This window comes from Camelina sativa, chromosome 17 (genome assembly GCF_000633955.1).
Source record: "Camelina sativa cultivar DH55 chromosome 17, Cs, whole genome shotgun sequence".
Classification (NCBI taxonomy): Eukaryota; Viridiplantae; Streptophyta; class Magnoliopsida; order Brassicales; family Brassicaceae; genus Camelina; species Camelina sativa.
The window spans coordinates 1,114,351-1,137,908 of record NC_025701.1 but is presented as its reverse complement, the minus strand read 5'-3'; the positions used below and the strand labels follow the sequence as shown (position 1 = coordinate 1,137,908).

The window sequence follows — 23,558 nt, the reverse complement described above, 5'->3', positions numbered from 1 at the left end:
TGGTTCATTGGATTCTCCGTTCCAAAGCATAAAATATAAACAATCCTACTAATTTAAATCTGGTTAGAACAAATATCTGTATTTACTTGTTATGAATATAGGTTGGGTTAATTTTGAATTTAGTTGTTTGTTTTGTTGTGGAAGGATAACGATTAGATTTAGATGTTTCTATTTAGTTTTAGTTAAAAAAAAAAAAACAGTTTCAGTTTGCATTGGAGTTGGTTTGGTTAGATTGAAAATGTCCAACCCTTCTTTTCAGCTGTGCAATGTACATACTGTTGTCTAAGACTAAAATATACCTCACATAAAACAACCGTGTCCAAGTGTATAATTGTCTAATGTCAACTGCTCAAATATAGAAGAATTTTCTTTGTAACTTTTGTATGTCTGATGATTTGGACCTCTAAACGAACCCAATATATATAATTGGCATTTAATCATTGTTTAGTCGTTAGCTACGTATTAATATCAGGTAAAGAATGTAAGATTAGGCTATCAAAGGATATTATGATCATACAACTCTATACTCACTTTTTCTTTAATCTAATGGAGAAAAAACAAAATCGTCTAAATTTGAATTTTTAATGCAGAAGAGTGAAGAATTGACAGCTATTTAGAACATGAAACAAAATGCCAGCTTATTTCACACACTACAATATTGTATTATAATTAAAAAAAAAAACGCGGGTAAGAAAGAAGGATAATATCGTAAATGCAGCTTAAAATCTCCTAATCAGACAAAAACAATCCGAAGTGTTCCCTGGCAACCCACAGCTGTTTCAATGGCATTCCCCGTAATTTAGTCATAACAACGAGCCCAGATTTAGCCCCGTATTTTTATTACTCCGCCTTTGTCATCCATAACCATAATAATAAGTTCTTCCATTTTTTTTCTTCATATATTTTATGTTTTTTCCCAGAAAAAAAAAAAGAAGTAAATAAAAAAAAAATATTCAGGAAGAAGAAAAAAAAAGCCTGTGTAGAGAGAGAGAGAAGAAGAAGAAGAAGAAGACGACGAAGTCAATAGAGAGAGAGAGAGAAAGAATGGCGGAGGAGACGATGGAGAACGAAGAGAGGGTGAAGCTGTTCGTCGGACAAGTTCCGAAGCATATGACGGAGGCTCAACTTCTCACATTGTTTCGGGAATTCTCCATCGTTGATGAAGTCAACATCATTAAGGAGAAGACTACTCAAGCTTCCCGAGGTTTCTTTTCTTTTCTTTTTTCCTCTGCTTTAATTTGGATTTTTTTTTCTCTGTTTTGAGAATACTCTGAGATGGGTTTTTGATTTGTGTGATTTCGTTTTGATTTTTTGGATTCTGAAAAACCCTAAATTTCTATATGCCTCCTCTGTATTCTCCGTCTTCCTCGTTTCCCCTGTTTTTTTTTTTTTTTTTTTTAAATATCTTTAATTAATTTGTGAACTCTGAAAACCCTAATTTCACCTGGAATTTTTAGGATGCTGTTTTCTGACATGTCCTTCAAGGGAAGAAGCAGACAAGGTGGTCAATGGTTTTCATAACAAGAAGACATTGCCTGGGGTCAGTCTTTTTCTTCTTACCATTCTTTCCATTTCTTGAAGCTGTTTTGCTTAATTTTCTGATACTTGAATGTGATGTTTCTGTACCTTAAAAACTATTTGATCTTAGTTGCACAGTTTTCAAGTTGGTTGATATCTCGAGATTGCTTTTTATCCGTCTCGATCTGCATTGTGCTTGCTTTTTGTACCTGTTAATTCTCTGGAGTTGGTTATTTAATTTTTGAGAGTTTTGCATGTTGTTGTTATACATTAAAATCATGTATCCATCGAGGTATAACCATGAATCTGATATTCCTGATTAGAATCTGCTTCATTGCTTGTTGGAATCTGATGACACTAGTTTCAAATCATCTATAGTTTGATTTCTTCAAACCCAAGAAAGCACATTGATTCACTATAGATGCCATGTATGGACTGAGAAGATCGATACGAATATAAAACTATTGTTTCAGTTTGTTATTGTTGATTAATAGCTACTATAAAATATGCTGAGCGCTTTATGGTGAGAAATTGATTCTTCTTGGAGAACTTAGGATAAATTGTGAAAGGTAAGCAAAAATGTGGTGTATATATATCATTGGTTCTCTTGATTTTACTGTGGCTTGTTTCTGAATCATTGCGTCACAACATTGACTCTCCTTTTCATGTTATGTGCAGGCTTCTAGCCCGTTACAAGTCAAATATGCAGATGGAGAGTTGGAAAGACTAGGTATGCAAAATGCTTCCGAGTGATATATGTGCCTAATTTTGTTGTTTCTGTATACCATCAATTTGTAGAGTGTTCTTGACTTTTCTTGCAATCCAGAGCACAAACTTTTTGTCGGTATGCTACCAAAGAATGTATCTGAAGCTGAAGTCCTACCCTTATTCTCTGTATACGGAACCATTAAGGATCTACAGATTCTAAGAGGGTCTATACAAACTAGCAAGGGTATGTCCCATCACTTGATTTCCATCTTCTTAATGCATCTTTAGTTGTCTATACCAAAGTTTTGACTGACTTTTAGGTTCATTTTAGGATGTCTGTTTCTGAAGTATGAGTCTAAACAACAAGCGGTCGCAGCTATGGAAGCCCTCAACGGAAGACATATAATGGAGGTGTGTGTACTTATTACAACTTTCCGAACATTCTTATTAGTACTTTACAAAAGACTTCTATGTAGAGTGTGACAATATCACATACTTTTGTTTCTTTTTGTAGGGTACAAATGTTCCTTTGATTGTCAAATGGGCAGACACAGAAAGGGAAAGACAATCACGAAGACTTCAAAGAGTTCAATCTCATATCTCCAGACTGGATCCGCAAAACCCCTCCATGTTTGGAGCATTACCTATGAGTTATGTTCCTCCTTACAATGGATACGGCTATCATGTAAGCTCTTGTTCTCTCATCTACGTTCTGGACTTTGCTTTTTTCAACTCAGTTATAAAATATCGAGATACATATATCATATACATATAAATGCAGAAATGCATGTTATTGATACTGTTGTATATTGGTTGCTAGATTTTTGATACTATCCTTAAAATGATAAATAACAGGTACCTGGAACTTATGGGTACATGCTACCACCTATCCAGAGTCAACATGCATTTCACAATGTAATTTCACCGAACCAAAGTAACGGAGGAAACGCATTGCAGGGAACCGCTTTGACCGAGTCTGTCCCACCACGTTTAGCCCCCCGTAGAAACTTCCCAACGGCTCTTGGGAACTATGGTTACAATGGTCTACAGTATCCTATGGCATTTCCTAGAGGGATGATATCTCCTCGCCTTCCTCTAACCACAGTTTCACCTGGATTTTCTAAGTACGGCACATCAATACCTTCCTCGCTACAAACTGAAGGTTTGCTTAATTAGTCCTAAAACAATTTGATTATAAGTGTACGCTCTAGTCGTTATGTGACTCATATCTAATACAGTTTCGTTGATGTTCTCAGGACCAGCAGGTGCAAATCTATTTATTTATAACATACCTCGAGAATTCGGGGACCAAGAGCTCGCGGTTGCGTTTCAATCTTTCGGTAAGGTTATAAGCGCCAAGGTGTTTGTAGACAAGGTCACTGGTATAAGCAAATGTTTCGGTAAGCTCGCTCTTGCTTTTCGTCATCTATCATCATCATGTTTTCCTTCCAAAGACTCTAATTAACGGTTATGCATATTCCTTTTCTTGCGGCAGGATTCATTAGTTATGACTCACAAGAGGCTGCTCAGAACGCTATTAACACAATGAACGGTCGCCAATTAAGCGGTAAGAAATTGAAAGTCCAGCTTAAGAGAGAGCAGCAGCAGCAACAACAAAGTAACAAACCGTTATTAAACGGTTTATTAAACTCGTAAAAAAACCACTGACCTCTCTTCATCGTTAAGAGTTTGCGGAGCGGTTAACGGCAAATCAATCCGGTTTAGACATTAAGATGGATCCTAATGGGGGTGGTGGATTGTTGGCCGTTATTAACATTTGACAACAAGTCTTATATGGTTCAGGAATTATTCTCCGATCACTCAGAAAAGCTGTATCTTCCTGCAAAAGGATTCTCCTCCACGCTCACTTTTTTTATTTTCTCTAAAATTTGCTTCATTACAATTTGTAATTTATGTATCATTGAAAATTCCATGTATAAAATGTTAAGACTATTAACCATTTAAAATTCATTTATTTAAACAGAAATATTTGAATTAAGTAAAAGTTTAGAGGGATTACAATTTTGTAGCATAGATTATGATTTATGACACGGTAACAATGTTAAAGAAAACGAAATGTTCAAGACTATAGATTGTAGTGTTCTTTCGTAAATACCAACTGCAAAAACAGGTGCATGCTATATAATTTTTAAAGGTTCAGATTTCATTATTTTGTAATAAATTAAGTTTTATATTAAAATCTCAATAAACAGCTCACATGTTGTTATTTGATAATTAAAAAATTAAAGGTCCGCATTTCATTTTAAATTTTATATGGTCCAAATAAAGGATCCACACTCCACATTTCATAAATTGGTAATTAAAATTATTTATTATTATATGATGATTACTAATTAAAAGGTCCACAATTAATAGTAATGAATGTATAATATTACTTATTATTAATTTGGTATTAATTTTAATTAATCAAGAAATTAATTCAGTGGGAGGTCCACCATTTTGTATTCTAAATATAAGAAATTCAAATAATTATATTTTCTTTACTTTTACTCCCTGTTATTACCTTCTTAAATAAATTAAGATATATATACATTTTTAGTTAATAAAATAAAATGATTTTGGGAAAGAAATCTAGTCATTTGGAAAATTAGAGATACAGTATATTGAAGAATTTGGAAAATTTTGCTAAAACCATAGAACATGTAGCCTAGTGTTTGTTGGTAGTGGTATTGATATGTTACCGACCGAACGCAAACCTACATGTGCATGTTATTAAAAGAAAAAAGAAATCCAGACATTTGGAACGAAATCTAGTCTATTGTATCTAGGTTTATATATATATATATAAAAACATTTAAACCCTAAAACAATATAAATAACAAGCAAAACAAATATGGTTAATTCAAAACAAATGATACATAGGCCACTAAATAAAAATTATTGGTGACTTAAATTGTACTGTATAACAATTACATCAGTTTTCTTACAAAAACAATACTCTTGTCTGGTCGATAGAAACTAGGTATATCATATAGGAGGAGGAACATGTACAAAAAGTCCGTCGAACAAGGGAAGTGTATGCCGCGCATATATTTTTAAAACGCTTCTCATATAGGCTATTTACTATTTTACCCTGCGGAAAAAATAGTTGAACGAAGACCAGCAAACGTGGCAACGAGCCATTCAAAGACAAAGAGCATGGGTAGTTTCGTCATTTAGTCTCTTTATCGCTTAGGCTTAGCCGTTGTTGAGACACTACTACTACCATCGCCATACAACAAAATTCGTGGGATTGTGAAAAAAAAAAAACTTTTTGATTATTGGCTTACATAAAAGGAATTGCTCTTTATAAAATGAAGGCTTAGAGATTCTCACCACCACAGAATCCTAATCTCCAAATCTCTCTCTCGAAACTCCAAAACCTGTGTTTCGTTGTCATGGCTTCTCACTCGTATCCATACTCTACTTCGTATGATTACCTACAGAACTTCTCCGACAACGATGAAGACTGGCCTGGACCTAGATGTGGCCATACTCTCACGGCGATTTTCGCCAACGATTCCCATCAGCTTGTCCTCTTCGGCGGTAGTACTGATGCCGTCACCACCGATGATTCCTCCTTACCCGCTATCAGTAAGATTTGAGTTTTCGTAAATCTTTTTAGGGTTTTTGAGATCCTCTCTGGTGACGGCTTAATTTTTTTTTTTTCTTGTCTTTGATTGTTTTCTTCTTCTTCTTCTAGGTTTAGGCGGCGTTACCAATTCGGTGCACTCTTTTGACGTTTTGACCAGGAAGTGGACAAGGTGATTGAAGATTTTATCTTTGGTGTTCATACGTTGATGTTTGTTCATACGTTGGTGTTCATATCTTTGGTGGATCTCTTTTGTAATATTTCGTACTTGTGTAGGATTAACACGGATGGTGACCTTCCGTCTCCCAGAGCTTGTCATGCTGCCACTTCACTTGGCACTTTGCTCATTGTTCAGGTGATTGTAATGACCATAATAATCAGATTACTCGTCGTGGTTGTGCAAGAGCATATAGATCTGGAAAGACGTACTTTTTTTTTGAATTTGATTGTCATAGCATCTTTCCTGCTGGATCGGTTCAAGTAGTAATTAAATATATAGTTTACTTGTAAAGAGAAAACACTTTGGTTGCTATAGTACTCTATACCAGGCCAGATCTGACACATGACTATGTTGTTTCGTTTGGCAGGGTGGGATTGGTCCATCAGGGCCTTCTGATGGAGATGTCTACATGCTTGACTTGACTAGAAATGACCTCAAGTGGCATAGGTGAGAGTTCATTTATGAATTTTATCTTTGCTCTAGATCTATTTCATTACTGAATATTAATTTTACGCATTTGATATAATCTTTTTTTCAGGTTGATGGCTCGAGGGGCGACTCCAGGCCCTCGCTATGGCCATGCTATGGATTTAGCTGCTCACAGGTGGATTGTCATATTCGGTGGGAAGAATGGTGGTACGAATTCCTCTATTTGTTTCTACGAAAAGGAAATTTTTTGCTTAACATTATTCTATTTAATTTTGTATATAAAAAAAAAGTCTGATTAAACATGCTAAAAACAAGTTTGTTATTTTTGTATGTGGAGTAGGAGATGAAGTTCTCTCTGATACGTGGGCGCTGGACACGCGGGAACCATCTGCGTGGGACAGATTGAACCCATATGGCAATCATCCAAGTGGGAGAATGTTAGTAATTTTGTTGATTTTAAGTAACTAAGACTAGTGTATAACACATTTTTGGTTTGAGTTAACTCTTCGTTGTTTAATATTTTTGTTTTAGGTATGCTTCTGCTACTGCTCGAGAAGATGGTGTTTTTTGGCTTTGTGGCGGAAGAGACTCCTCAGGGACGGTATAATATTTTCTTCCGTGTATTTAAGACATCTATTTATTAACTTCCCTTTTATAATTAAATAGGAGAATGGAAGTTTAGTTTTAAAAAGTCGAACGCATGCAAGAACTTTTCTCTTGTTTACTAGAAGAGAATAGCCTTTGAAATGAATTCTGGCATATATGTACACTCTAATGCAGTCACTGGGAGATACTTACGCGCTGGAAATGGAGAGCATTGATCAGTGTGGTTGGACTGTTGTTCCAGGCGTAGCTCCTTCCCCAAGATATCAACACACAGCGGTATCTTGCCTTACCACACTTGTGATATACACGAGATTGGCTTCAAATTCACTGTCTTCTAATCTTATCCTTTGCAAAAACTTCCTAAACAGCTTGTTCGTCTACTCTTTCTTATTAGGTTTTTGAAGGTACAAGAATGCATGTCTTTGGGGGTGTCCTGAACGAGGATAGCCTAATCGATGGTGAACCTATTGTTGCAGGTAAGTACTTCCTTTAATATTTCCATGTGACTCTCTTATCTTTTCTGCTTTTTGCTTTTGTTTCCCAATCCTTTTTATGTGCTTTAGCCAATATATAGTCACAGGTTGGATTCTCCTTCATTCAAGGAATCTTTTTGTTTGCAGTGCTTGATACTGATACTGGTGAGTGGTTAGATGTAACCCCACCAGAGACCTCTGCGAGTGGCAGCAAAAGACGAAATCAGTATCAGCTTATGCAACGTTGTCACCATGCTGCTGCATCGGTTGGGAACTGCATATATGTGCATGGTGGGATTAAAAAAGGTAATTCTTAAAACAATTTCAAAATACTGACATGCATTAATTCGAATCAAAGGAAATAATATTTTTTTTTTTTGCTTTTCACGTATTTTTTATATGGACTTTTCATATCATTGCACTTGTCAATTATGACTTCTATGAAGTTTCTAGATTTCATCTTCTTCTATATTTCATCTTCTTTGTGTTAAGGGAAATTAAAGTAACAATATTTGTGACAATTGCATTGATTTTATTCTCGTGTAGATTTATTGCTCGCCCATTGCCTAGTGGCTGAAACATCCCAGCCATTGAGTCCTGAAGAAGAAGATGATCCTGAAAATTGTAAGTTACCAACACTAGTCTCGGATGAAATTAATTAGATATATTATTTTTGCTTTTCTTATATTAGTCCTATGGATTTTGCATATCTAAGCACTAGTCAATTTGAATTTTACAAAGGTTGCAGATTTCTTCCTTGAGTTAAAAGTAACAATTTTAATTGTTTTTTTTTTTTTGGCAATAATTGCTCTAATTAATGTTATTCTCGTGTAGATATGTTGCTCGACGATTATGTAGTGCCTGAAATATCTAACCCTTCAAGTTCTGAACCAGAAGTGCCATCTATTACGAGGACGAAGTCATTACTCTATCCCACTTCTTTACACTCTTTTGTAATGTACGCAATTCATTAGCCCTATCTAAGTTGTTTAACCCCGTTCTTTCTTCCATGATGATATCAGTGCAAGCGAGAGTTCGCCGGAGATAATGGCAGAGCCATATAACTTACCTACTGTAGAAAATGCTTTCTATGATAATGCAAGTGAAGGATATTTTTTAGTTGATCATAATGAGAGAACTGTGAACGTCGAGGATCCGCAGTTAGTGCCACAATTCATCGAACCAAATTCTTCTCATCAAGCTCAGTTGCATGAAAGGGTATGATCTCTCTTTTCAGCATATATATATTTTCCCATCTCCCTGTACTTACACACGAACGTTACGTTGCAGATCATTTCGACACTTTTGAAACCTAAAGACTGGACAGTTCCTGCCAAAGGAACTTTTTTCTTGAGTTGTTCGGAAGTTATGGATATCTGCAATGCTGTGGAACAAATATTTAAGCAAGAACCAACGCTTCTTCAGCTCAAAGTTCCTATCAAAGTCTTCGGCGATATCCATGGTCAGTTCGGGGATTTGATGCGTTTATTTCATGAATATGGATCTCCTTCTCTGGAAGGAGATATCACGTAAGTTCAAGAAAGAGAGGATCTTCCTTATAACTCTTTTCTTACTGGTTGTGATCAGTTTTGCTCGCGAAGAGTCACTGAACCAATTGTATCTATATAAATTTACATGTCTTCAGGCATATTGACTATTTGTTTTTGGGAGATTATGTCGACCGAGGAAGTCACAGCTTGGAGACCATCATGTTGCTGCTTGCTTTGAAGGCAAGATATTTTTCTGATTTGACAATATCACCTATATGTTACTATAGCTTTCTTCTGTTATTGATTAGTTTTTGATGTTTACTGTTCTATCTTTTAACATCTGTCTCATATGCAGATTGAATACCCCGAGAACATCCACTTGATTCGTGGAAATCACGAGTCTAGTGCAACGAATCAACTTCATGGTTTCCTTGCAGAATGCAAAGAAAAAATGGTACGTATATATGTTCGTATAGAATATAATATAATATTTTGCTCCTTGTCCTTGGCTAATGAAGTAATAATCTTCTTCTGTACCATACCAGGGACAGGCCGATGGGCTCCAAGCATGGTGTAGGATTAATAAGCTTTTTAACTATCTTCCACTTGGTGCGGTGATTGAAGATAAAATTTTATGTGTGCACGGAGGAATAGGGAGGACACTTTGGCTCGACGAAATAGCAAGTATCCAGCGACCCGCATTCCCGGAGTTTGGAACAATTGTGTTGAAAGACACATTATGGTAAACATATATATGTCTCATCAACTATATATTTCTTACTTATTTTGGAAAGTACTGTAATAATACCATTTTTTTTTGTTGTTGTTTTTGTTTAAATATATAGGTCTGATCCAACCGCAAATGATTCTGTTATGGGTATACAATCAAATGCTAGAGGAGGAGGTGTTGTCACGTTCGGGGTCAGGCCTTGTATATATTTTCTTCTCTTTATTATATAAGATATAAAGCTCGATCACTAATGAACATAGTCGTGCATTGTCGTCATGTATGTGCAGCCTGATATCGTCAACGGGTTTTGTGAACGAAATAAAATCCAAATGATCATACGAGCACACGAGTGTGTTGCTGATGGCTTCGAACGGTTTGCAGAAGGACGGCTTATAACAGTCTTTTCCGCTACAAACTACTGCGGTACGTTTCTATTTTTTTTGCTTTATAAAACTTAATTTTCATATATATAGTTCGGCATGTGAATGAAAAACAATGTGATGAAATGAACAGGAACTGTAAACAATGCGGGAGCAATATTGGTAATCGGTAGAGACTTGGTCATTTATCCAAAGTTGATCCTGCCTAGACCTCCCTCAATCTCTTCTTCCGAAAACTGTCCAGAAAAAGATTGGATGGAGGTAAACTTCCTGTGTATTAACCTTGTAGAGCATATGAAACATGTTGTAGTTTGTAACTGAGTTTTAAGTAGTAGCGTTTATTTCGTGTTGAACTCTCAGGAGCTGAACGAGGAGATGCCGCCTACTCCGCCTCGAGGGGAGTCGGAGACAGCTGCATAAAGGCAGCGATTATTTGGTGTAGAGAAGAGAAGAGAAGCTTGCGGTTGATGAAAGCGATGAAAGTGTTTCATTTGCAAGCTGAACACCTGACCTGAGTGTACCGGAGACTGATCTATATATCATTGTTGTTGTACCTTCTCTTTCTTATTTTTTTCGAACCTTTTCTTTTTTTTCTTAATTTGGTATTATTCAGACTTGGAATATGGATGGATGTAGTTTAATGATCTAATTTGTCCGGTTTGGTTAATCCGAATAGGTTCCATAATTGAAGAAACTCAACCATCATTGTTGTTCTGTTTCAATTTCTTTTTTTTTGGTTGAGTGTTAACATCAACATTGAAGAGAGAGTGCTCAGTTATAAAGTAAAAAAAACAAAAGAAAATGTGAATTTTGGTTAGCATTATAATAATATCTGTCCTAAAAGAACAAAAGAACCTCGTCCCCTTCAAAGTCTTGAAGAAGCTACCTGACCACAAAGGCCAAAACCATCACATTCATCTTCCCTTTTTTTCTTCTTTAATTTATTTATTTTTCATTTTTCCTCATTTATTCTACATTTCTACTTTTCTGATTTTAAAATTTTATCTTTTAAAAAATCAATGGTTATTATGAGGTTTGAAACTTAAAAGCATATATTCCCATATTCCATCTTTTAGTATTATAATTGTGTTCATAAATATATATAGTTCTTATTTCTCAAATTGACTATTCCTTTATTTTCGTATAACAAATTTTGAACCGAAAATAAGAATTGTTTCATTTAAATTTTATTAAAACTTTGCGAATTGCATAGTTTGACAATAGATTTCACATCTCTTTCCTAAATAAAAACAACTTATAAGTTGTCATTTTCTGATTAATGTATTTTGTCAACAATATATCATTCACGAAAATGTTATCAACACTCTTCGATAAAACAGAACCGTCAATTTCCAATTTTCAATACGCAAAAAAAATAGTACACTTCATCCTCAAATTAATATAGAAGAATCCTTATTCACTTCTACAGAACCAAGTCACCTTAACGAATAAACGAATCGTTTCTTTCTCTTTAAGACTTTGTTGTTTTGTTTTGAAACACTCTGACTGACTGTGTGTGTCCCTCAAAAACTATAACAAAATATATTTTGACAAAAAAAAAAAAGAAAAGAAAAAAAAGCCCAATAATATATCAGAACGCGTAATTTACGAGATTACCCTCGCCACTCGTTGCATTGTGTACTGGGCCTAGTCTTTTGTGGGCCGGCCTTAAGCGGACACGGCGTCTGTAACGGCGGTACCATACAGTTATACTGCAGACACAGCGAGCTGCTCACCGGGATTTCCGCCGCCGGGCTAATCTGTATCCCCGTCAAAAAGTTATGCTGCAGATACAGCGTCTGTATACTCGCCGCTAACAACTTCTCCACGAAGCTCGCCGGAACTTCGCCTGTGAACCGATTGCTGTTTAAGTAGAGATTCTCTACGCTCGAGAGAAGCGGAGATATGCCGCCGGATAATCGGTTGTAGCTGAGATCGACGGTCGAGATCGTCACCTGATTCGCCGGCTGAATCAACCCGTAGAAGAAGTTGCGTTGTAGGTGAAGGTTTGTGATGGGGAAGGCAAAGATCCGACCGGGGATTGTACCGGTAAACCGGTTTAAGCTGAGGTCGAGGTAATTAAGCTGGTTTAACCGGAGTAAAACCCGGTCTACAGGTCCGGTTAATTGGTTCCAGGCGAGTGAGAGGTATTGCAGGGACGGAGGGAGAGACGTCGGAGAGACTGAGCCGGTGAGGCTGTTGCGTTTGAGATCGATTCGGGTTAGGGTTTGTGAGAGAAAAGGTGGGATTGATCCGGTTAAGTGATTGTGGCAGAGAATTAGACTTAAGAGCTCCGGTAAGGATCCGATTGACGGAGAGATGGTTCCGGTTAGCTGATTGTAACTCAAATCGAGTGTTCTGAGACGGCGAACCTCGCCGATACTCGCCGGAATCTCGCCGGAGATGAAATTCCGGCTGATAGCGAGAAAACGAAGGTCTTTGAGCTGCGAGAGTGTCGCCGGCAAAGCACCCATGATTCGACCGGGGACAATGGTGAGCTCGATGAGAGAAGAGAGTTTGCCAATAGCCGGGTTGATCCGACCAGATAAACCGGGTGAGCCGGCTCTAGGATCGCCGAGGTTGAGAGTAGTCACTTTATCAGCGTCGCAGTAGACGCCGGCGAAGCCGCATGGATCAGAGGTGAAGTCCCAGGACTGGAAGAAGTTGGAACCGGGCAAATCATCGAGGGATTTACGAATGGCTTGCAGAGCCAAGAAATCAACCGGGTCGAGAATGGCCTCGGTTAAGAACCCGAGTCGAACCAGAAACATGAAACACCAAATCAACTTGGTAAATCTCATCTTCTTCTTCTTCTTGTTCTTGAAGCTTATATTAGCCGTTGAATGTTCAAGAAACAGAGACTATATATATATATATATATATATACAGAGAGAAGAGAAGAGAAGAAGAGAGACAAAGCTGGCTGTAAAAAGCACAGAGCAAATTGGGTTTGGGTATTCTGATATCTCGTGAGAGGGGAAAAGTCTGGTTTATGTGGTGGAAATAAGGTGTTCTCGTGGGAGCTTCCGTGAGAGCTTTAATGGCGGAAGAGAAGATAAAAAAGAAAGGCTTTTTCGAGAGAAGAGAAAGAGTAGTAAACAAAATGGCTTGAGGAGGAAGCCAAAAACAACACACAAAGACAAAGAAATGAATATTCTTCGTCTGCTTCTTCTTGCTAGTATAGGAAAAAAAAAGACTTAGTCCATAATACAGTTATTATCTTCTGATACCGTGTAATTACTTACTTATATTGATTCACTTGTAATGCAGCTCTATTTATTGATATTGCAATACACAGAGAAGGAGGACAGACACGGTTTGTGGACCAAATTAATCTAATCAAATATACTAAAAGCAGTAAGTACACAATTATACGGTATTACATAATGATAATTATAATACTATTGTCTTTCTTATTCTATCACTTGTTTCTTGTTTGTTCGTTTATTATTTATTTTATTGTACTTTCTTTGGTGGCTTGTGATAGAAGACGATGTATGAAAAAAGGTCGGACAAAAAAATTTGATAAGAATGCCTAAATTAAGAAAGGTTATACATTTGGGTTGTGTCAGTGAGAAAACATGAGAAAAGGTGCCTCCTTTTTTTTTTTTAATCAGTGGTTTTTATGGGGAACAGGTAAAAAAAAATTTGGTAAAACGGCTGTCCGAGCCATATGTAGTAGTAGGTTCGGATTTCAGATGAGCAGGTTAGGTTCGGTAAGAGAGGTGGACTAATTTTGCTAAAAGAAAGTGTCGTCACGTGAGTTTTGTGTGCGTTTCAGTCAGTTTTCACTGTTTTAGTGAGTTGACAGCTTGGACGAGCGAGACTTCCGTGACACGTCAGCTTTCTGGTTCCATAATTACTTTCTTCTTTGTACTACCACGGTCCACGGCACCAGTCTACCACCACCTTTGTTTTTTAATTATTTATTTTTATTTTATTGTTTCATATTAACCAATATGGTCAATGTAACAGATGAAATCTTTAGTCAAAAAGGTAAAACGAATTCTCCCTCAATATTATATAAAATGTGTGTTTCTATATCCACTTCCAACAAATCTTGCGACCAAAAGCGTTTGTTTTAACTAGTTTAAACTTTAAACAGAAGTAAATATGTTATATAAAAAAAAAATGTGTGTCACTCGTCTATGATTTAGTTATTATCTTAGGAATAACTTCTTTTTTAAATTATATTATATGAATAAAGTTTTGATAATTTACGAATGTATGAAAAGAAATATGAGAAAGACATTAAAAAAAAGCTATGACGACATTTTAACATGATAAAAGAAAAAAGGAAAGATTTGTGAGATTGGGTACCAACAACTGTATAAATTATTTTTGACAAAGGTAGCTGGCAAAATTGTCCTTCCATTCCGTGGGCGTAAAGAAAGATATAACTCGTAAAGTTCGCATTATTTTTTTTCCCAATAGTAAAAAACCAAAGGAAAAAAGGGAATATGGTAAAAAATAACAGAGTACATGTTATAGTTCTCTAGTTTTTACTCGTTTGAGGATATTACAAAACTTGTTGTTTGTCAATAAAATGAGAACATTGTATGAATCGAGGCAAAAAAAACCAAAACAAAAGAAAATGGAATAGGAGCTTGGACCACAAGTCTTAGCAACACACACATGCATAAGGTCAACATTTATAACGCTTTACCCAATTCTTACATTTGTTTCACTACATACGCAAGCAACAAGATAGCTCGGTAAGCTTTTGCCATTTGGGTATTTGCCAACTCACCTCTCATCTCTACTTTTTGATGTTATATAATGTACATTAGTTTTATAAGTGTAACTACACTTTTCTGAAAGTAATAAAAAAAAATCCATAGCCGTGAATTGTATAAGACGTTTCGAATAATGATTTCGCTACTCATTAACACATATATACCTAACCATGTATAAATAAATTTATTAAAGATGATGATTTTGCTACTCTTCGAAGAGACTAGGTAGTGGACCAAAATTAGATTTACGAAAAGAAACTTGGCTTTGCAAGAAAGCCAAAGCAATAGGTTCCAATCACAATGAACAAAAATGGAAAAAAGTCTTAACCCTAGAAGAATAAGATGGTCCCACCACGAGATAATTAACACATTCGTTTTGGGACTCTGTGTTTGTTTGGTGTGTGTAGTCGAATCATCTCATCAGAGAAGGTGAGATCACTAGCTAGTAACCGACTGAAGTTTTGCGCTTTGACTTTTCAATCCGATTTATCTTTCAGATTAATAAATTAAGAACCCTATTACCAACCATGTTATGTATAAGAAATATCTAAAAAATTAATTAAGAAACCTTTGTTGAGTGAGAGAAACTAATAATCTTCGAATGATGGATGAAGAGGGATAAGATAAAATGATGACAAGAGAGGAAAGCTTTGTTACTTATTGTTGTTACACGCCTCCATGCCTTCAATTAATGTTACGTTAGTCTCTTTCACTTCACACTATCTTTTTTTATTCTTTCTATAATGCTTCATCGAGTGATTACCATAAAACACATGGCTTCACATTTTGATTCCACTTATAAGCAATCTATGATTATTGTTCTGCATCTTCTTTTCAGTTTGTTCCTAGTTCTAAGTTCGGACATTATATTAAATACATACCTAACAAGACATGCCCAATCTATTGTCACAATCATGTCCTGTAAGCCCTATGACAATAAAGTTGATAAAAGAGACGATGTACATTATTCATAATTCAAGCAAATCATTGTTGATTTTTCCCCACATGATCAAATCGACGAAAATGCTAATTAATACCCCTTTGCTTTACGGTTTAAACCAAAATCATGAAGCCACTAGAGTAGATCAGATTCAGAAAGATGCTGCTGAGAATCCCAACTTTAGAAGAAGTCACATAACCAGCAACGGATCAACCCTTACAAGGAGAAAGAAGTTAACAATCTACAAAATGTGCGTCAGATTCAACAAACGAGTTCTTGAACTTGGCTCACAGAGTCATTAGGCATCACCAAATTCATGCAAAAGAACATAAAACAATCACCAGTATCATTGTATCAACTATCAAGTATCAACATTACCATTCATACCAGGTTGGTCACAAAACACAACCTGAAGCCAACCATGGCCAAACAGAGAACTAGACATATATATGGACATGTCTATTTATAAATATACAGTTCAATTTTTACTCTTATAACTCGATTAATAGTCTCAGCAAGACAAGATCTTTGGCTAGGGACAGTGTACTAAAGAGGAGTGTCGATATCATCATGAATTCAGCCTTGATCATTTGCATAATCGAGAAACACATCGGTCTAATTTATATCAACTTGAGGAATTGTACCTCCAGCTTGGAGGATCTGTTGCTCTAACTGCAACAACATTACATAACAGAAGCAGAACTGTGAGAAGTAGCAAATGGCTCAATAAAACATTGCAGAAGATAAATAATTCACGAACAGAACAAGTAGGTTTCCACAGAAGTTTATAAAACTCACATTAAACAGATCCTGAAGTTTGGTCTTTAACATCTTATATTCATAATCCACCTGCTGCAAACACCTTAAACACCTGTATCAGTGTTAATTAGAAGAACAATTTAGAAATCAAACAGATCCAATAACATTTTTGTATGGACAAGCTAAAGAAAACATGGGATAAAAAGTGACAAACTTGTTTGTAAACAACACTCACCCTTCACGGTTCTGAACATCACAACATTCCTTGAAAGCTATACACACATTTTTTACCCTCCTTGCACCGACACTGGTATACAAACAAAACAAAAGCAGAGGCTAAGCCATAAAAAAAATCAATGTGGTTTGGTCTCTTAAGAATAGATAAGTTTTATGAACTACTGATATATACCTGGAGCTACTACCCTTGAGTTGATGCACCCCTGAATCCACCTGTTTGAAATCCACATGATCTGGCCGCTCCCTAATGCGATAATAAAACTCATAAAATGCTGTCATGTCCAACGAAAACACACCTCAAAAACGAAGTAAGGAGGATTAGAAACAAAGTTCCAGAAAAGTATTCAATAAAACAGAGAAGGGCAATAATAAGAATTAGTTAAGAGAAAGGAAACGTACAGTGATATAGACATGTCATTGATAAGCTTAGCACAGTCGTCAAAGAAGAGAGAGACAACCTCAGCTACAAAATCAGGGCTGCCTTCATCTTGCAATTTTCTCAACTCAGTGAACTGATTATCAAGATATCCCTTCACTCACAAAAAACACATACCAGATAAACCTCAATTTCATCAAATGCACACACTCCACACCTTAACTAAGCTTATATGATCTAACCCTGAAACTCACGTCTAATCTAATATGACATGAACAAGGAACCCTAACTTTTTGCAAGAATCACATAAGTGGTAATTATAATGAAAACAAACCTGTTGATAAAGAGAAACCATGTAGTCTTGAAATTGTCTCTGCAACTGAGCAACAACGATGGTGTTCATAGCTAAGTGTTTTTTTTTTTTACCTTAGACGAGATTTAGCAACTTCAAGATCAGTCGAAAACACACAACTCCGATCGAATCTAGATCAGAGATTCTGAGCTTACAGAACAGATCAACAGAGTTAACTGAACTTCCAACTTCGTAAGTAAGAGACTCGTCAAACTCCGATCCGTCGACTAACAAAAAAGGGAATTAAAATTCACGTTTCGGTTGACTGATTTTGACTTTGAAATATCTGATGATGTTGTTATCAGATTGGATTTACTATTAGTATTAGATTTCAAATCTCACAATTCGTTTTATGGGCCTTTAATTGATCCTAAATGGGCCGAACCCAGATATGTTACAAATAATCTGAATACTGCATCTTCTTTTTCGTTTGGTTGTTGGGTCAACAACTTCTGAATATCATCATCTTTTAGTTACGCGAATACCCTTTGTTATTTGATGGGTCCATCCAAATAAATGAAAACTACAAATTCGAAAGTACTACAGTTTGATTTTATATGTTCAAACTTATATGTTCTTGGTATGTTCACTTCAAGCCATGATATAATATACAACAATACTCACTTTAAGCCTATGGCGTCATCATCATAAATTTTGTATCTATTCGAACATTAATTTGCTACCAGAGATGAATTTTATCCAGAGCGTCAAATCTATTCCACCTTCGTTGACTGATTTTAACTTAAAAGTATCTTCTTCCGAATTACGACTTATAAATAAAAATTGAAAGAGAAACAAATTAAATATAATAAGGTAATTTATCTGTGGTTGTGATTCTTCACTTTTATTTGTTATTATTATTGAATTTGAATAATACAAAATTTTAATAATTGACGTAGAAAAAAAAAAAAAAAACAAGAAACAGAGCACAGAAGAAGCAATGGAGTCAACTAATGATAGTAGTTCAAGTCAAGCAAAAGCTTTCGATGATACCCAAATCGGCGTGAAAGGCCTTGTGGATTCTGGAATCAGAGAGATTCCAGCCATGTTCCGCGCAACCGAAGCTACTCTAGCAACCCTGAAATCGCCACCACCTCCCAATCATCTCGCCATCCCCACCATCGATCTCAAAGGAGCAAACGTGGTGACAGAGATCAGAGAAGCTGCTGAGAGATGGGGTTTATTCCAGGTTGTGAATCACGGCATCCCCGTGGAAGTTCTTGAGAGGATGATTCAAGGGATGCGCAGCTTTCACGAGCAAGAACCTGAAGCCAAGAAACCCTTCTACTCTAGGGATCACACTAGAGATGTGATTTACTACAGTAATTTTGATCTACACAACTCTGACGCCGCGAGTTGGAGAGACACGCTTGGTTGTATACCGCACCTGAACCTCCCAAGTTACAAGATTTGCCCGCGGTTTGTGGGTTAGGCTTTTTATTTATTTATTGATTATAAAAAAAAAATTCAAATGTTATTTGTTTAATGTTTTAGCTTAAGGACAAGTTAATTATGCAAATATATATGGCAGGGAGGTTATCTTGGAGTACTCAAAGGAAATAACGAAATTAGGTGAATTGCTATTTGAGATTCTATCAGAGGCTTTGGGGTTGGACTCTCATCACCTTAAGGATATAGACTGCGCCAAGTCTCAATATATGGCTGGCCAATACTATCCACCTTGCCCTCAGCCTGACCTTACCATAGGTATAAACAAGCACACAGATATTTCCTTTATCACCATTCTTCTTCAGGACAATATCGGTGGGCTTCAAGTTCTCCATGACCACCAATACTGGATTGATGTTACTCCTGTCCCTGGGGCTCTTGTCATTAACGTTGGAGATTTTCTTCAGGTTTATACATTAAAAAAAAAAAGTGTTGCTATTCGATCTTACTTCGTTTCCTCTATGGATTGGGTTTGATCTTTCTTTTTTTTATTTTTCGTTTTTCAACTGTGTGCAGCTTATAACCAATGACAAGTTCATAAGCGCCGAGCATAGGGTGATAGCGAATGGATCTTCAAAACCACGGACTTCAGTTGTATGTGTTTTCAGCACGTTCATGAAGGCATGTTCTCGAGTATATGGGCCTATCAAAGAGCTTCTCTCTGAAGAAAACCCTGCCAAGTATAGAGACTTCACCCTCACAGAGTTCTCAACCATCTTCAGGTCAAAAACAATCGACACTCCTGTGCTACACCATTTCAAGATCTGAGACGACATTTAGGTAATCTATCTAACTCTCCAACTTGTTCTTCAAGTATTTCGTGAAAAGGCGTAATAATATTTGTAATATTCGAATAAGGTAGACAATAAAACTGCTACTTCTTCATCTTTAAAAATTAAAGCCATGATGTAATTCAATATAGTACAGCATATATATGATAGTTTATATTTTCATCAAAAGTAACCAAGAGCATATGGTTCACTAGTTTGTTTTGAGTGAGTTGAGGAATGAGGACTCGTTCTATGAGTCTAGATCGAGAATAGTCCAACTTTCTTGGCATGCAATCTCCTGCAGTTGAACACAATTTTACATTTTTCAAATTAAAGTATGTTTTACCTTGTAAAATGTTTAGTTTTTTACCTAAATCCAAAAATCTGATGAACCGAACCGATCCACAGAATTATGATTTCCAAACAGAAAAATCATGCACATCTTGTTTCCCAATAGACATAGAGGGACCTTCTTCATTTCACCATGCTTGTTGGATGATACATCAAACAAATAACCAATCTATATGCAAGAACAACACTTACAACCTATCTCTCACCTAACCATTCCCGGTTTAACTAATTGAGTTCTCTCTACAAATTCTCCCCATTTTCCTCATGAGTATTGGTGAAAAACCAAAACCTTTTTCATCTAATAGATCAAAATGTGCATCCAAGAACTTCATTTCTCTCATCTCCATGTCCCAGTCACCATCAACCAGAAATTTCTTGTACATCCATCAAGTCCAACACCTGCAAATCAATCTCCTCACCATAGTCTCTATCTATCAAACCTAGATGATATAATCGGAGCACGAGTTTTCACTCCCTCCGTGTATTTCTATCGATCAACCAATACTCGAGAATCTTTGGTACTGAAACGGCTTCGAGATGCTCTCGCTGAGGTTTTAGTACCGTATTATCCACTCTCCGGTAGGCTAAGGGAAGTTGAAAATGGCAAACTGGAAGTTTTCTTTGGAGAAGATCAAGGTGCGTTAATGGTGTCTGCGAATTCTTCAATGGCTTTAGCTGATCTTGGAGATCTCACAGTGCCAAATCCAGCTTGGTTGCCATTAATCTTTCGAAATCCTGAAGAAGAAGCTTACAAGATCCTCGAAATGCCTTTACTTATAGCTCAAGTAACGTTTTTCACATGCGGTGGATTTAGCCTTGGAATAAGACTTTGCCATTGCATCTGCGATGGATTTGGAGCTATGCAGTTTCTTGGCTCGTGGGCAGCTACTGCGAAAATCGGTAAATTGATCACAGATCCTGAACCGGTTTGGGATAGAGAGACTTTCAAACCAAGAAACCCGCCAATGGTGAAATACCCACATTATGAATATCTTCCAATTGAAGAACGATCAAATTTGACGAACTCTTTGTGGGATATGGAGCCACTGCAGAAATGTTACAGGCTAAGCAAACAGTTTCAGTGTCGGGTTAAAAGCACTGCTCAAGCACAAGACTCAAGCTTAGTATGCACTACGTTTGATGCAATGGCTGCACACATATGGAGATCATGGGTCAGAGCACTTGATGTGGAGCCACTGGATTACAATCTCAGGCTCACGTTTTCGGTCAACGTAAGAACAAGACTGAAAGACCTAAACTTAAGAAAAGGGTTTTACGGCAATGTTGTATGTTTGGCCTGTGCTATGAGCAGTGTTGACAGTCTTATTAACGATTCTTTAGCTAAGACAACACGTTTGGTTCAGGAGGCGAGACTTAGGGTTTCAGAGGATTACTTACGGTCTATGGTGGATTACGTTGAGGTAAATAGGCCAAAGAGGTTAGAGTTTGGTGGGAAGCTAACGATAACGCAGTGGACCCGGTTTGAAATGTATGAGACTGCGGATTTTGGATGGGGTAAACCTGTTTATGCAGGACCAATTGACTTGAGGCCTACACCGCAGGTTTGTGTGTTGTTGCCTCAAGGAGGAGTTGAGTCGGCTAATGATGAACAAAGCATGGTGGTTTGCCTTTGCTTGCCTCCTTCTGCTGTTCATAATTTCACTCGGATTCTATCTTTAAATGATTGTACACAAATAAGTCAATGATACGAACCAATAGTTATATTGATATGTCAATCACATATTATATTATCACATGATTATAATCAAGTAGCAGTAGCTTTTATTCCAACAATAAATATTCAAAAACACATCTCCAAGCAAAATAACTCCCAGAACTAGTGACCAGAGAACGAATTTGAATTCATCTTAATCACTAAAAACAGCAGGAGATGCCAAAAAGAAAAGAAAAAACATTGGTGATGTGTTGATCTCCACAGACCACATGGATCAAACTGTACATAGATTAGGGCTCACTAGTAGGGTTTAAAACAACATGGAAACCCCAGAATCGAAATTCACTAGTAGGGTTTAAAACAACATGGAAACCCCAGAATCGAAATTTTTTCTTTTCCGTTCAAGGTTTCAACCACGCCCCATCGACACCCATATTTACCAACTCCCATCTATAACAATGTACATAAAAGAAGAAAAGGGACAGAGAAATTACCACCAAATCGGAGGAATCTATATATACAAACAAACTCCAGAAGACTTTTGACAACTATTTACCTGTTCAAACACAAAGATTACGAAGACAGCAAAGAGGTCAGGTTCTGATTACTCTCACTTAGACAGTAATTCATCATAACAGTGTCTGGAGGATTCACCGTAGAAAGACTTGAGACTCGAGGCCGTGATTGTGGTTCCGAGAGAGATTTAATCACCTACACAAGGAATTCATACCATATACCACTTCATCTTCTTGTAGTTTATCTGTGTTGTTGTTGACAATTAGATGATGACCATTAGTAACTTCTTTTTCAGGTGTTCTTCTTCAGGATCTGCTATTGCTTTACAGTGCTCCTCACGCAAAGAAAAACCAAAGCCCATAGGAGGTTGTCCTGTAGCAAGCATCTCTTCATTGACAGTAATATCGGTGCGAATAGGTGGTGTGGTAAAACCATTTGTGATCCGGGTTTCGCCGAGTGTACGGTGTTTGGTTGTTACAGATTTCTCAATCCACCCATTTGTGCTGTTCTTCTCTATTTCATTGTAGATCCCATTTACTGTTGGTAAAGAAGACTTGAATGAGGTGGTCATGTGATCCGAATCATGGAGATTCCCCGACTGTTTTGATGAACCTATTTCCATTAAACCAAATAGTTACTTCCACATGCCTTGAAATGAAACGACCCTAGTCTTGATCTCCCTCGAGAATATTTTATCTTAAGAACTGATGAATATGTTACTAGGGAAAAAATTCATAATTTACCCTCTTCAGAGCTTCCGGCGGACTCAACTGATCCAGGCTTAGAGTGACAGTTGATAATATCTTGACATATTTTTCCGTTAACTTGATGAGATCCCGATGCGGAGATGTGATAACATTTCATAGAAAACCTGTGTCAAACATTCCAAGATATGCAGATCAAAGCAAACTTCTGGGATTATAAAAGAGAATATTTGGAAAAGAGAATGCAGAGGCTGTAAATAATCACACATTAGACTTCTCGTCCAACTAGAAACTTTCATCAAGAAGTGCACAATCCACGAAGACAGCAAGATACACAGATTTTTTTGTCCAACATTTGGGCATACCTGTCTTCCAATGATGCTTTGGTGCTGTGGAAATGGTCAAAAACTGGCAGCAGCTTTTTCTGTTTTATTTCAAGTTCATGGGCTGGAACCTTTTCTATCTCAAACTCTCCACCAGTGGAACTAGTATCTCTTGGAGAATCCATAACATGAAAAGAAATCTAGCAACACATCAAGAAAGTAAA

At 36.7% G+C, this 23,558-nt stretch overlaps 6 protein-coding genes and 1 pseudogene across 8 annotated transcripts in view; 4 read left to right on the top strand and 3 right to left on the bottom strand.

Annotated features, from left to right (window-relative positions):
- On the top strand, positions 974 to 4,243 carry LOC104754468 (RNA-binding protein BRN2-like). Of its 2 annotated transcripts, none has more exons than XM_010476666.1 (9): positions 974 to 1,204; positions 1,458 to 1,540; positions 2,197 to 2,248; positions 2,345 to 2,470; positions 2,558 to 2,637; positions 2,741 to 2,911; positions 3,184 to 3,388; positions 3,483 to 3,626; positions 3,722 to 4,243. In XM_010476666.1, the coding sequence occupies exons 1-9, from the start codon at positions 1,045 to 1,047 to the stop codon at positions 3,880 to 3,882; spliced, it is 1,182 nt and encodes a 393-aa protein (XP_010474968.1). In that variant the 5' UTR covers positions 974 to 1,044; the 3' UTR covers positions 3,883 to 4,243. The 2 variants fall into 2 exon arrangements, with proteins under 2 accessions (XP_010474968.1, XP_010474967.1); XM_010476665.1 differs by having other exon boundaries at positions 3,082 to 3,388.
- LOC104754467 (serine/threonine-protein phosphatase BSU1-like) lies at positions 6,591 to 10,790 on the top strand. The gene is made up of 17 exons (XM_019239438.1): positions 6,591 to 6,674; positions 6,808 to 6,904; positions 6,999 to 7,068; positions 7,248 to 7,349; positions 7,468 to 7,549; positions 7,694 to 7,852; positions 8,093 to 8,170; positions 8,381 to 8,465; positions 8,569 to 8,764; positions 8,837 to 9,075; positions 9,192 to 9,276; positions 9,392 to 9,490; positions 9,582 to 9,778; positions 9,882 to 9,957; positions 10,054 to 10,189; positions 10,280 to 10,407; positions 10,507 to 10,790. The coding sequence occupies exons 1-17, from the start codon at positions 6,623 to 6,625 to the stop codon at positions 10,564 to 10,566; spliced, it is 1,941 nt and encodes a 646-aa protein (XP_019094983.1). The 5' UTR covers positions 6,591 to 6,622; the 3' UTR covers positions 10,567 to 10,790.
- LOC104754466 (probable leucine-rich repeat receptor-like protein kinase At1g35710) lies at positions 11,521 to 13,443 on the bottom strand. The gene has a single exon (XM_010476663.2). The coding sequence runs from the start codon at positions 12,945 to 12,947 to the stop codon at positions 11,760 to 11,762; it is 1,188 nt and encodes a 395-aa protein (XP_010474965.1). The 5' UTR covers positions 12,948 to 13,443; the 3' UTR covers positions 11,521 to 11,759.
- Positions 16,121 to 17,823, bottom strand: LOC104754465 (histidine-containing phosphotransfer protein 5). 2 transcript variants are annotated; one of them, XM_010476662.1, is made up of 6 exons: positions 17,529 to 17,823; positions 17,218 to 17,348; positions 16,991 to 17,062; positions 16,817 to 16,888; positions 16,621 to 16,693; positions 16,121 to 16,494 (listed from the first exon to the last, which is right to left on the bottom strand). In XM_010476662.1, exons 1-6 carry the CDS (start codon positions 17,595 to 17,597, stop codon positions 16,438 to 16,440), a joined length of 474 nt encoding a protein of 157 aa, XP_010474964.1. In that variant the 5' UTR covers positions 17,598 to 17,823; the 3' UTR covers positions 16,121 to 16,437. The 2 variants fall into 2 exon arrangements, with proteins under 2 accessions (XP_010474964.1, XP_019094982.1); XM_019239437.1 differs by having other exon boundaries at positions 16,621 to 16,684.
- LOC104754464 lies at positions 18,429 to 19,954 on the top strand (annotated as a pseudogene).
- Positions 20,287 to 21,828, top strand: LOC104754462 (omega-hydroxypalmitate O-feruloyl transferase-like). Its single transcript, XM_010476661.2, has one exon. It carries the CDS (start codon positions 20,428 to 20,430, stop codon positions 21,820 to 21,822), a length of 1,395 nt encoding a protein of 464 aa, XP_010474963.1. The 5' UTR covers positions 20,287 to 20,427; the 3' UTR covers positions 21,823 to 21,828.
- Positions 21,937 to 23,558, bottom strand: part of LOC104754463 (autophagy-related protein 18g-like) — a 7,096-nt gene continuing 5,474 nt past the window's right edge. The window contains exon 9 of the mRNA XM_019239436.1: positions 21,937 to 22,607. Within this exon, the coding sequence (XP_019094981.1) occupies positions 22,499 to 22,607 (109 nt within the window). The 3' untranslated portion in view covers positions 21,937 to 22,498. The remainder of the gene's footprint in view (positions 22,608 to 23,558) is intronic.

What these genes read in the sequence shown, in the direction of transcription:
- LOC104754468 (XM_010476665.1), top strand. Translation starts at nt 1,045, where the DNA reads ATGGCGGAGGAGACGATGGAGAACGAAGAGAGGGTGAAGCTGTTCGTC. An exon ending in ACAAGAAGACATTGCCTGGG is followed by an intron (nt 1,541 to 2,196) that starts GTCAGTCTTTTT and finishes TGTTATGTGCAG; the next exon opens with GCTTCTAGCCCGTTACAAGT. An exon ending in TTCCTCGCTACAAACTGAAG is followed by an intron (nt 3,389 to 3,482) that starts GTTTGCTTAATT and finishes TGATGTTCTCAG; the next exon opens with GACCAGCAGGTGCAAATCTA.
- LOC104754467 (XM_019239438.1), top strand. Translation starts at nt 6,623, where the DNA reads ATGGATTTAGCTGCTCACAGGTGGATTGTCATATTCGGTGGGAAGAAT. An exon ending in TGGTGAACCTATTGTTGCAG is followed by an intron (nt 7,550 to 7,693) that starts GTAAGTACTTCC and finishes TTTTGTTTGCAG; the next exon opens with TGCTTGATACTGATACTGGT. An exon ending in AAGCTCAGTTGCATGAAAGG is followed by an intron (nt 8,765 to 8,836) that starts GTATGATCTCTC and finishes GTTACGTTGCAG; the next exon opens with ATCATTTCGACACTTTTGAA.
- LOC104754466 (XM_010476663.2), bottom strand. Translation starts at nt 12,947, where the DNA reads ATGAGATTTACCAAGTTGATTTGGTGTTTCATGTTTCTGGTTCGACTC.
- LOC104754465 (XM_010476662.1), bottom strand. Translation starts at nt 17,597, where the DNA reads ATGAACACCATCGTTGTTGCTCAGTTGCAGAGACAATTTCAAGACTAC. An exon ending in AATGACATGTCTATATCACT is followed by an intron (nt 17,063 to 17,217) that starts GTACGTTTCCTT and finishes TTATCGCATTAG; the next exon opens with GGAGCGGCCAGATCATGTGG. An exon ending in AACTTCAGGATCTGTTTAAT is followed by an intron (nt 16,495 to 16,620) that starts GTGAGTTTTATA and finishes ATGTTGTTGCAG; the next exon opens with TTAGAGCAACAGATCCTCCA.
- LOC104754462 (XM_010476661.2), top strand. Translation starts at nt 20,428, where the DNA reads ATGTGCATCCAAGAACTTCATTTCTCTCATCTCCATGTCCCAGTCACC.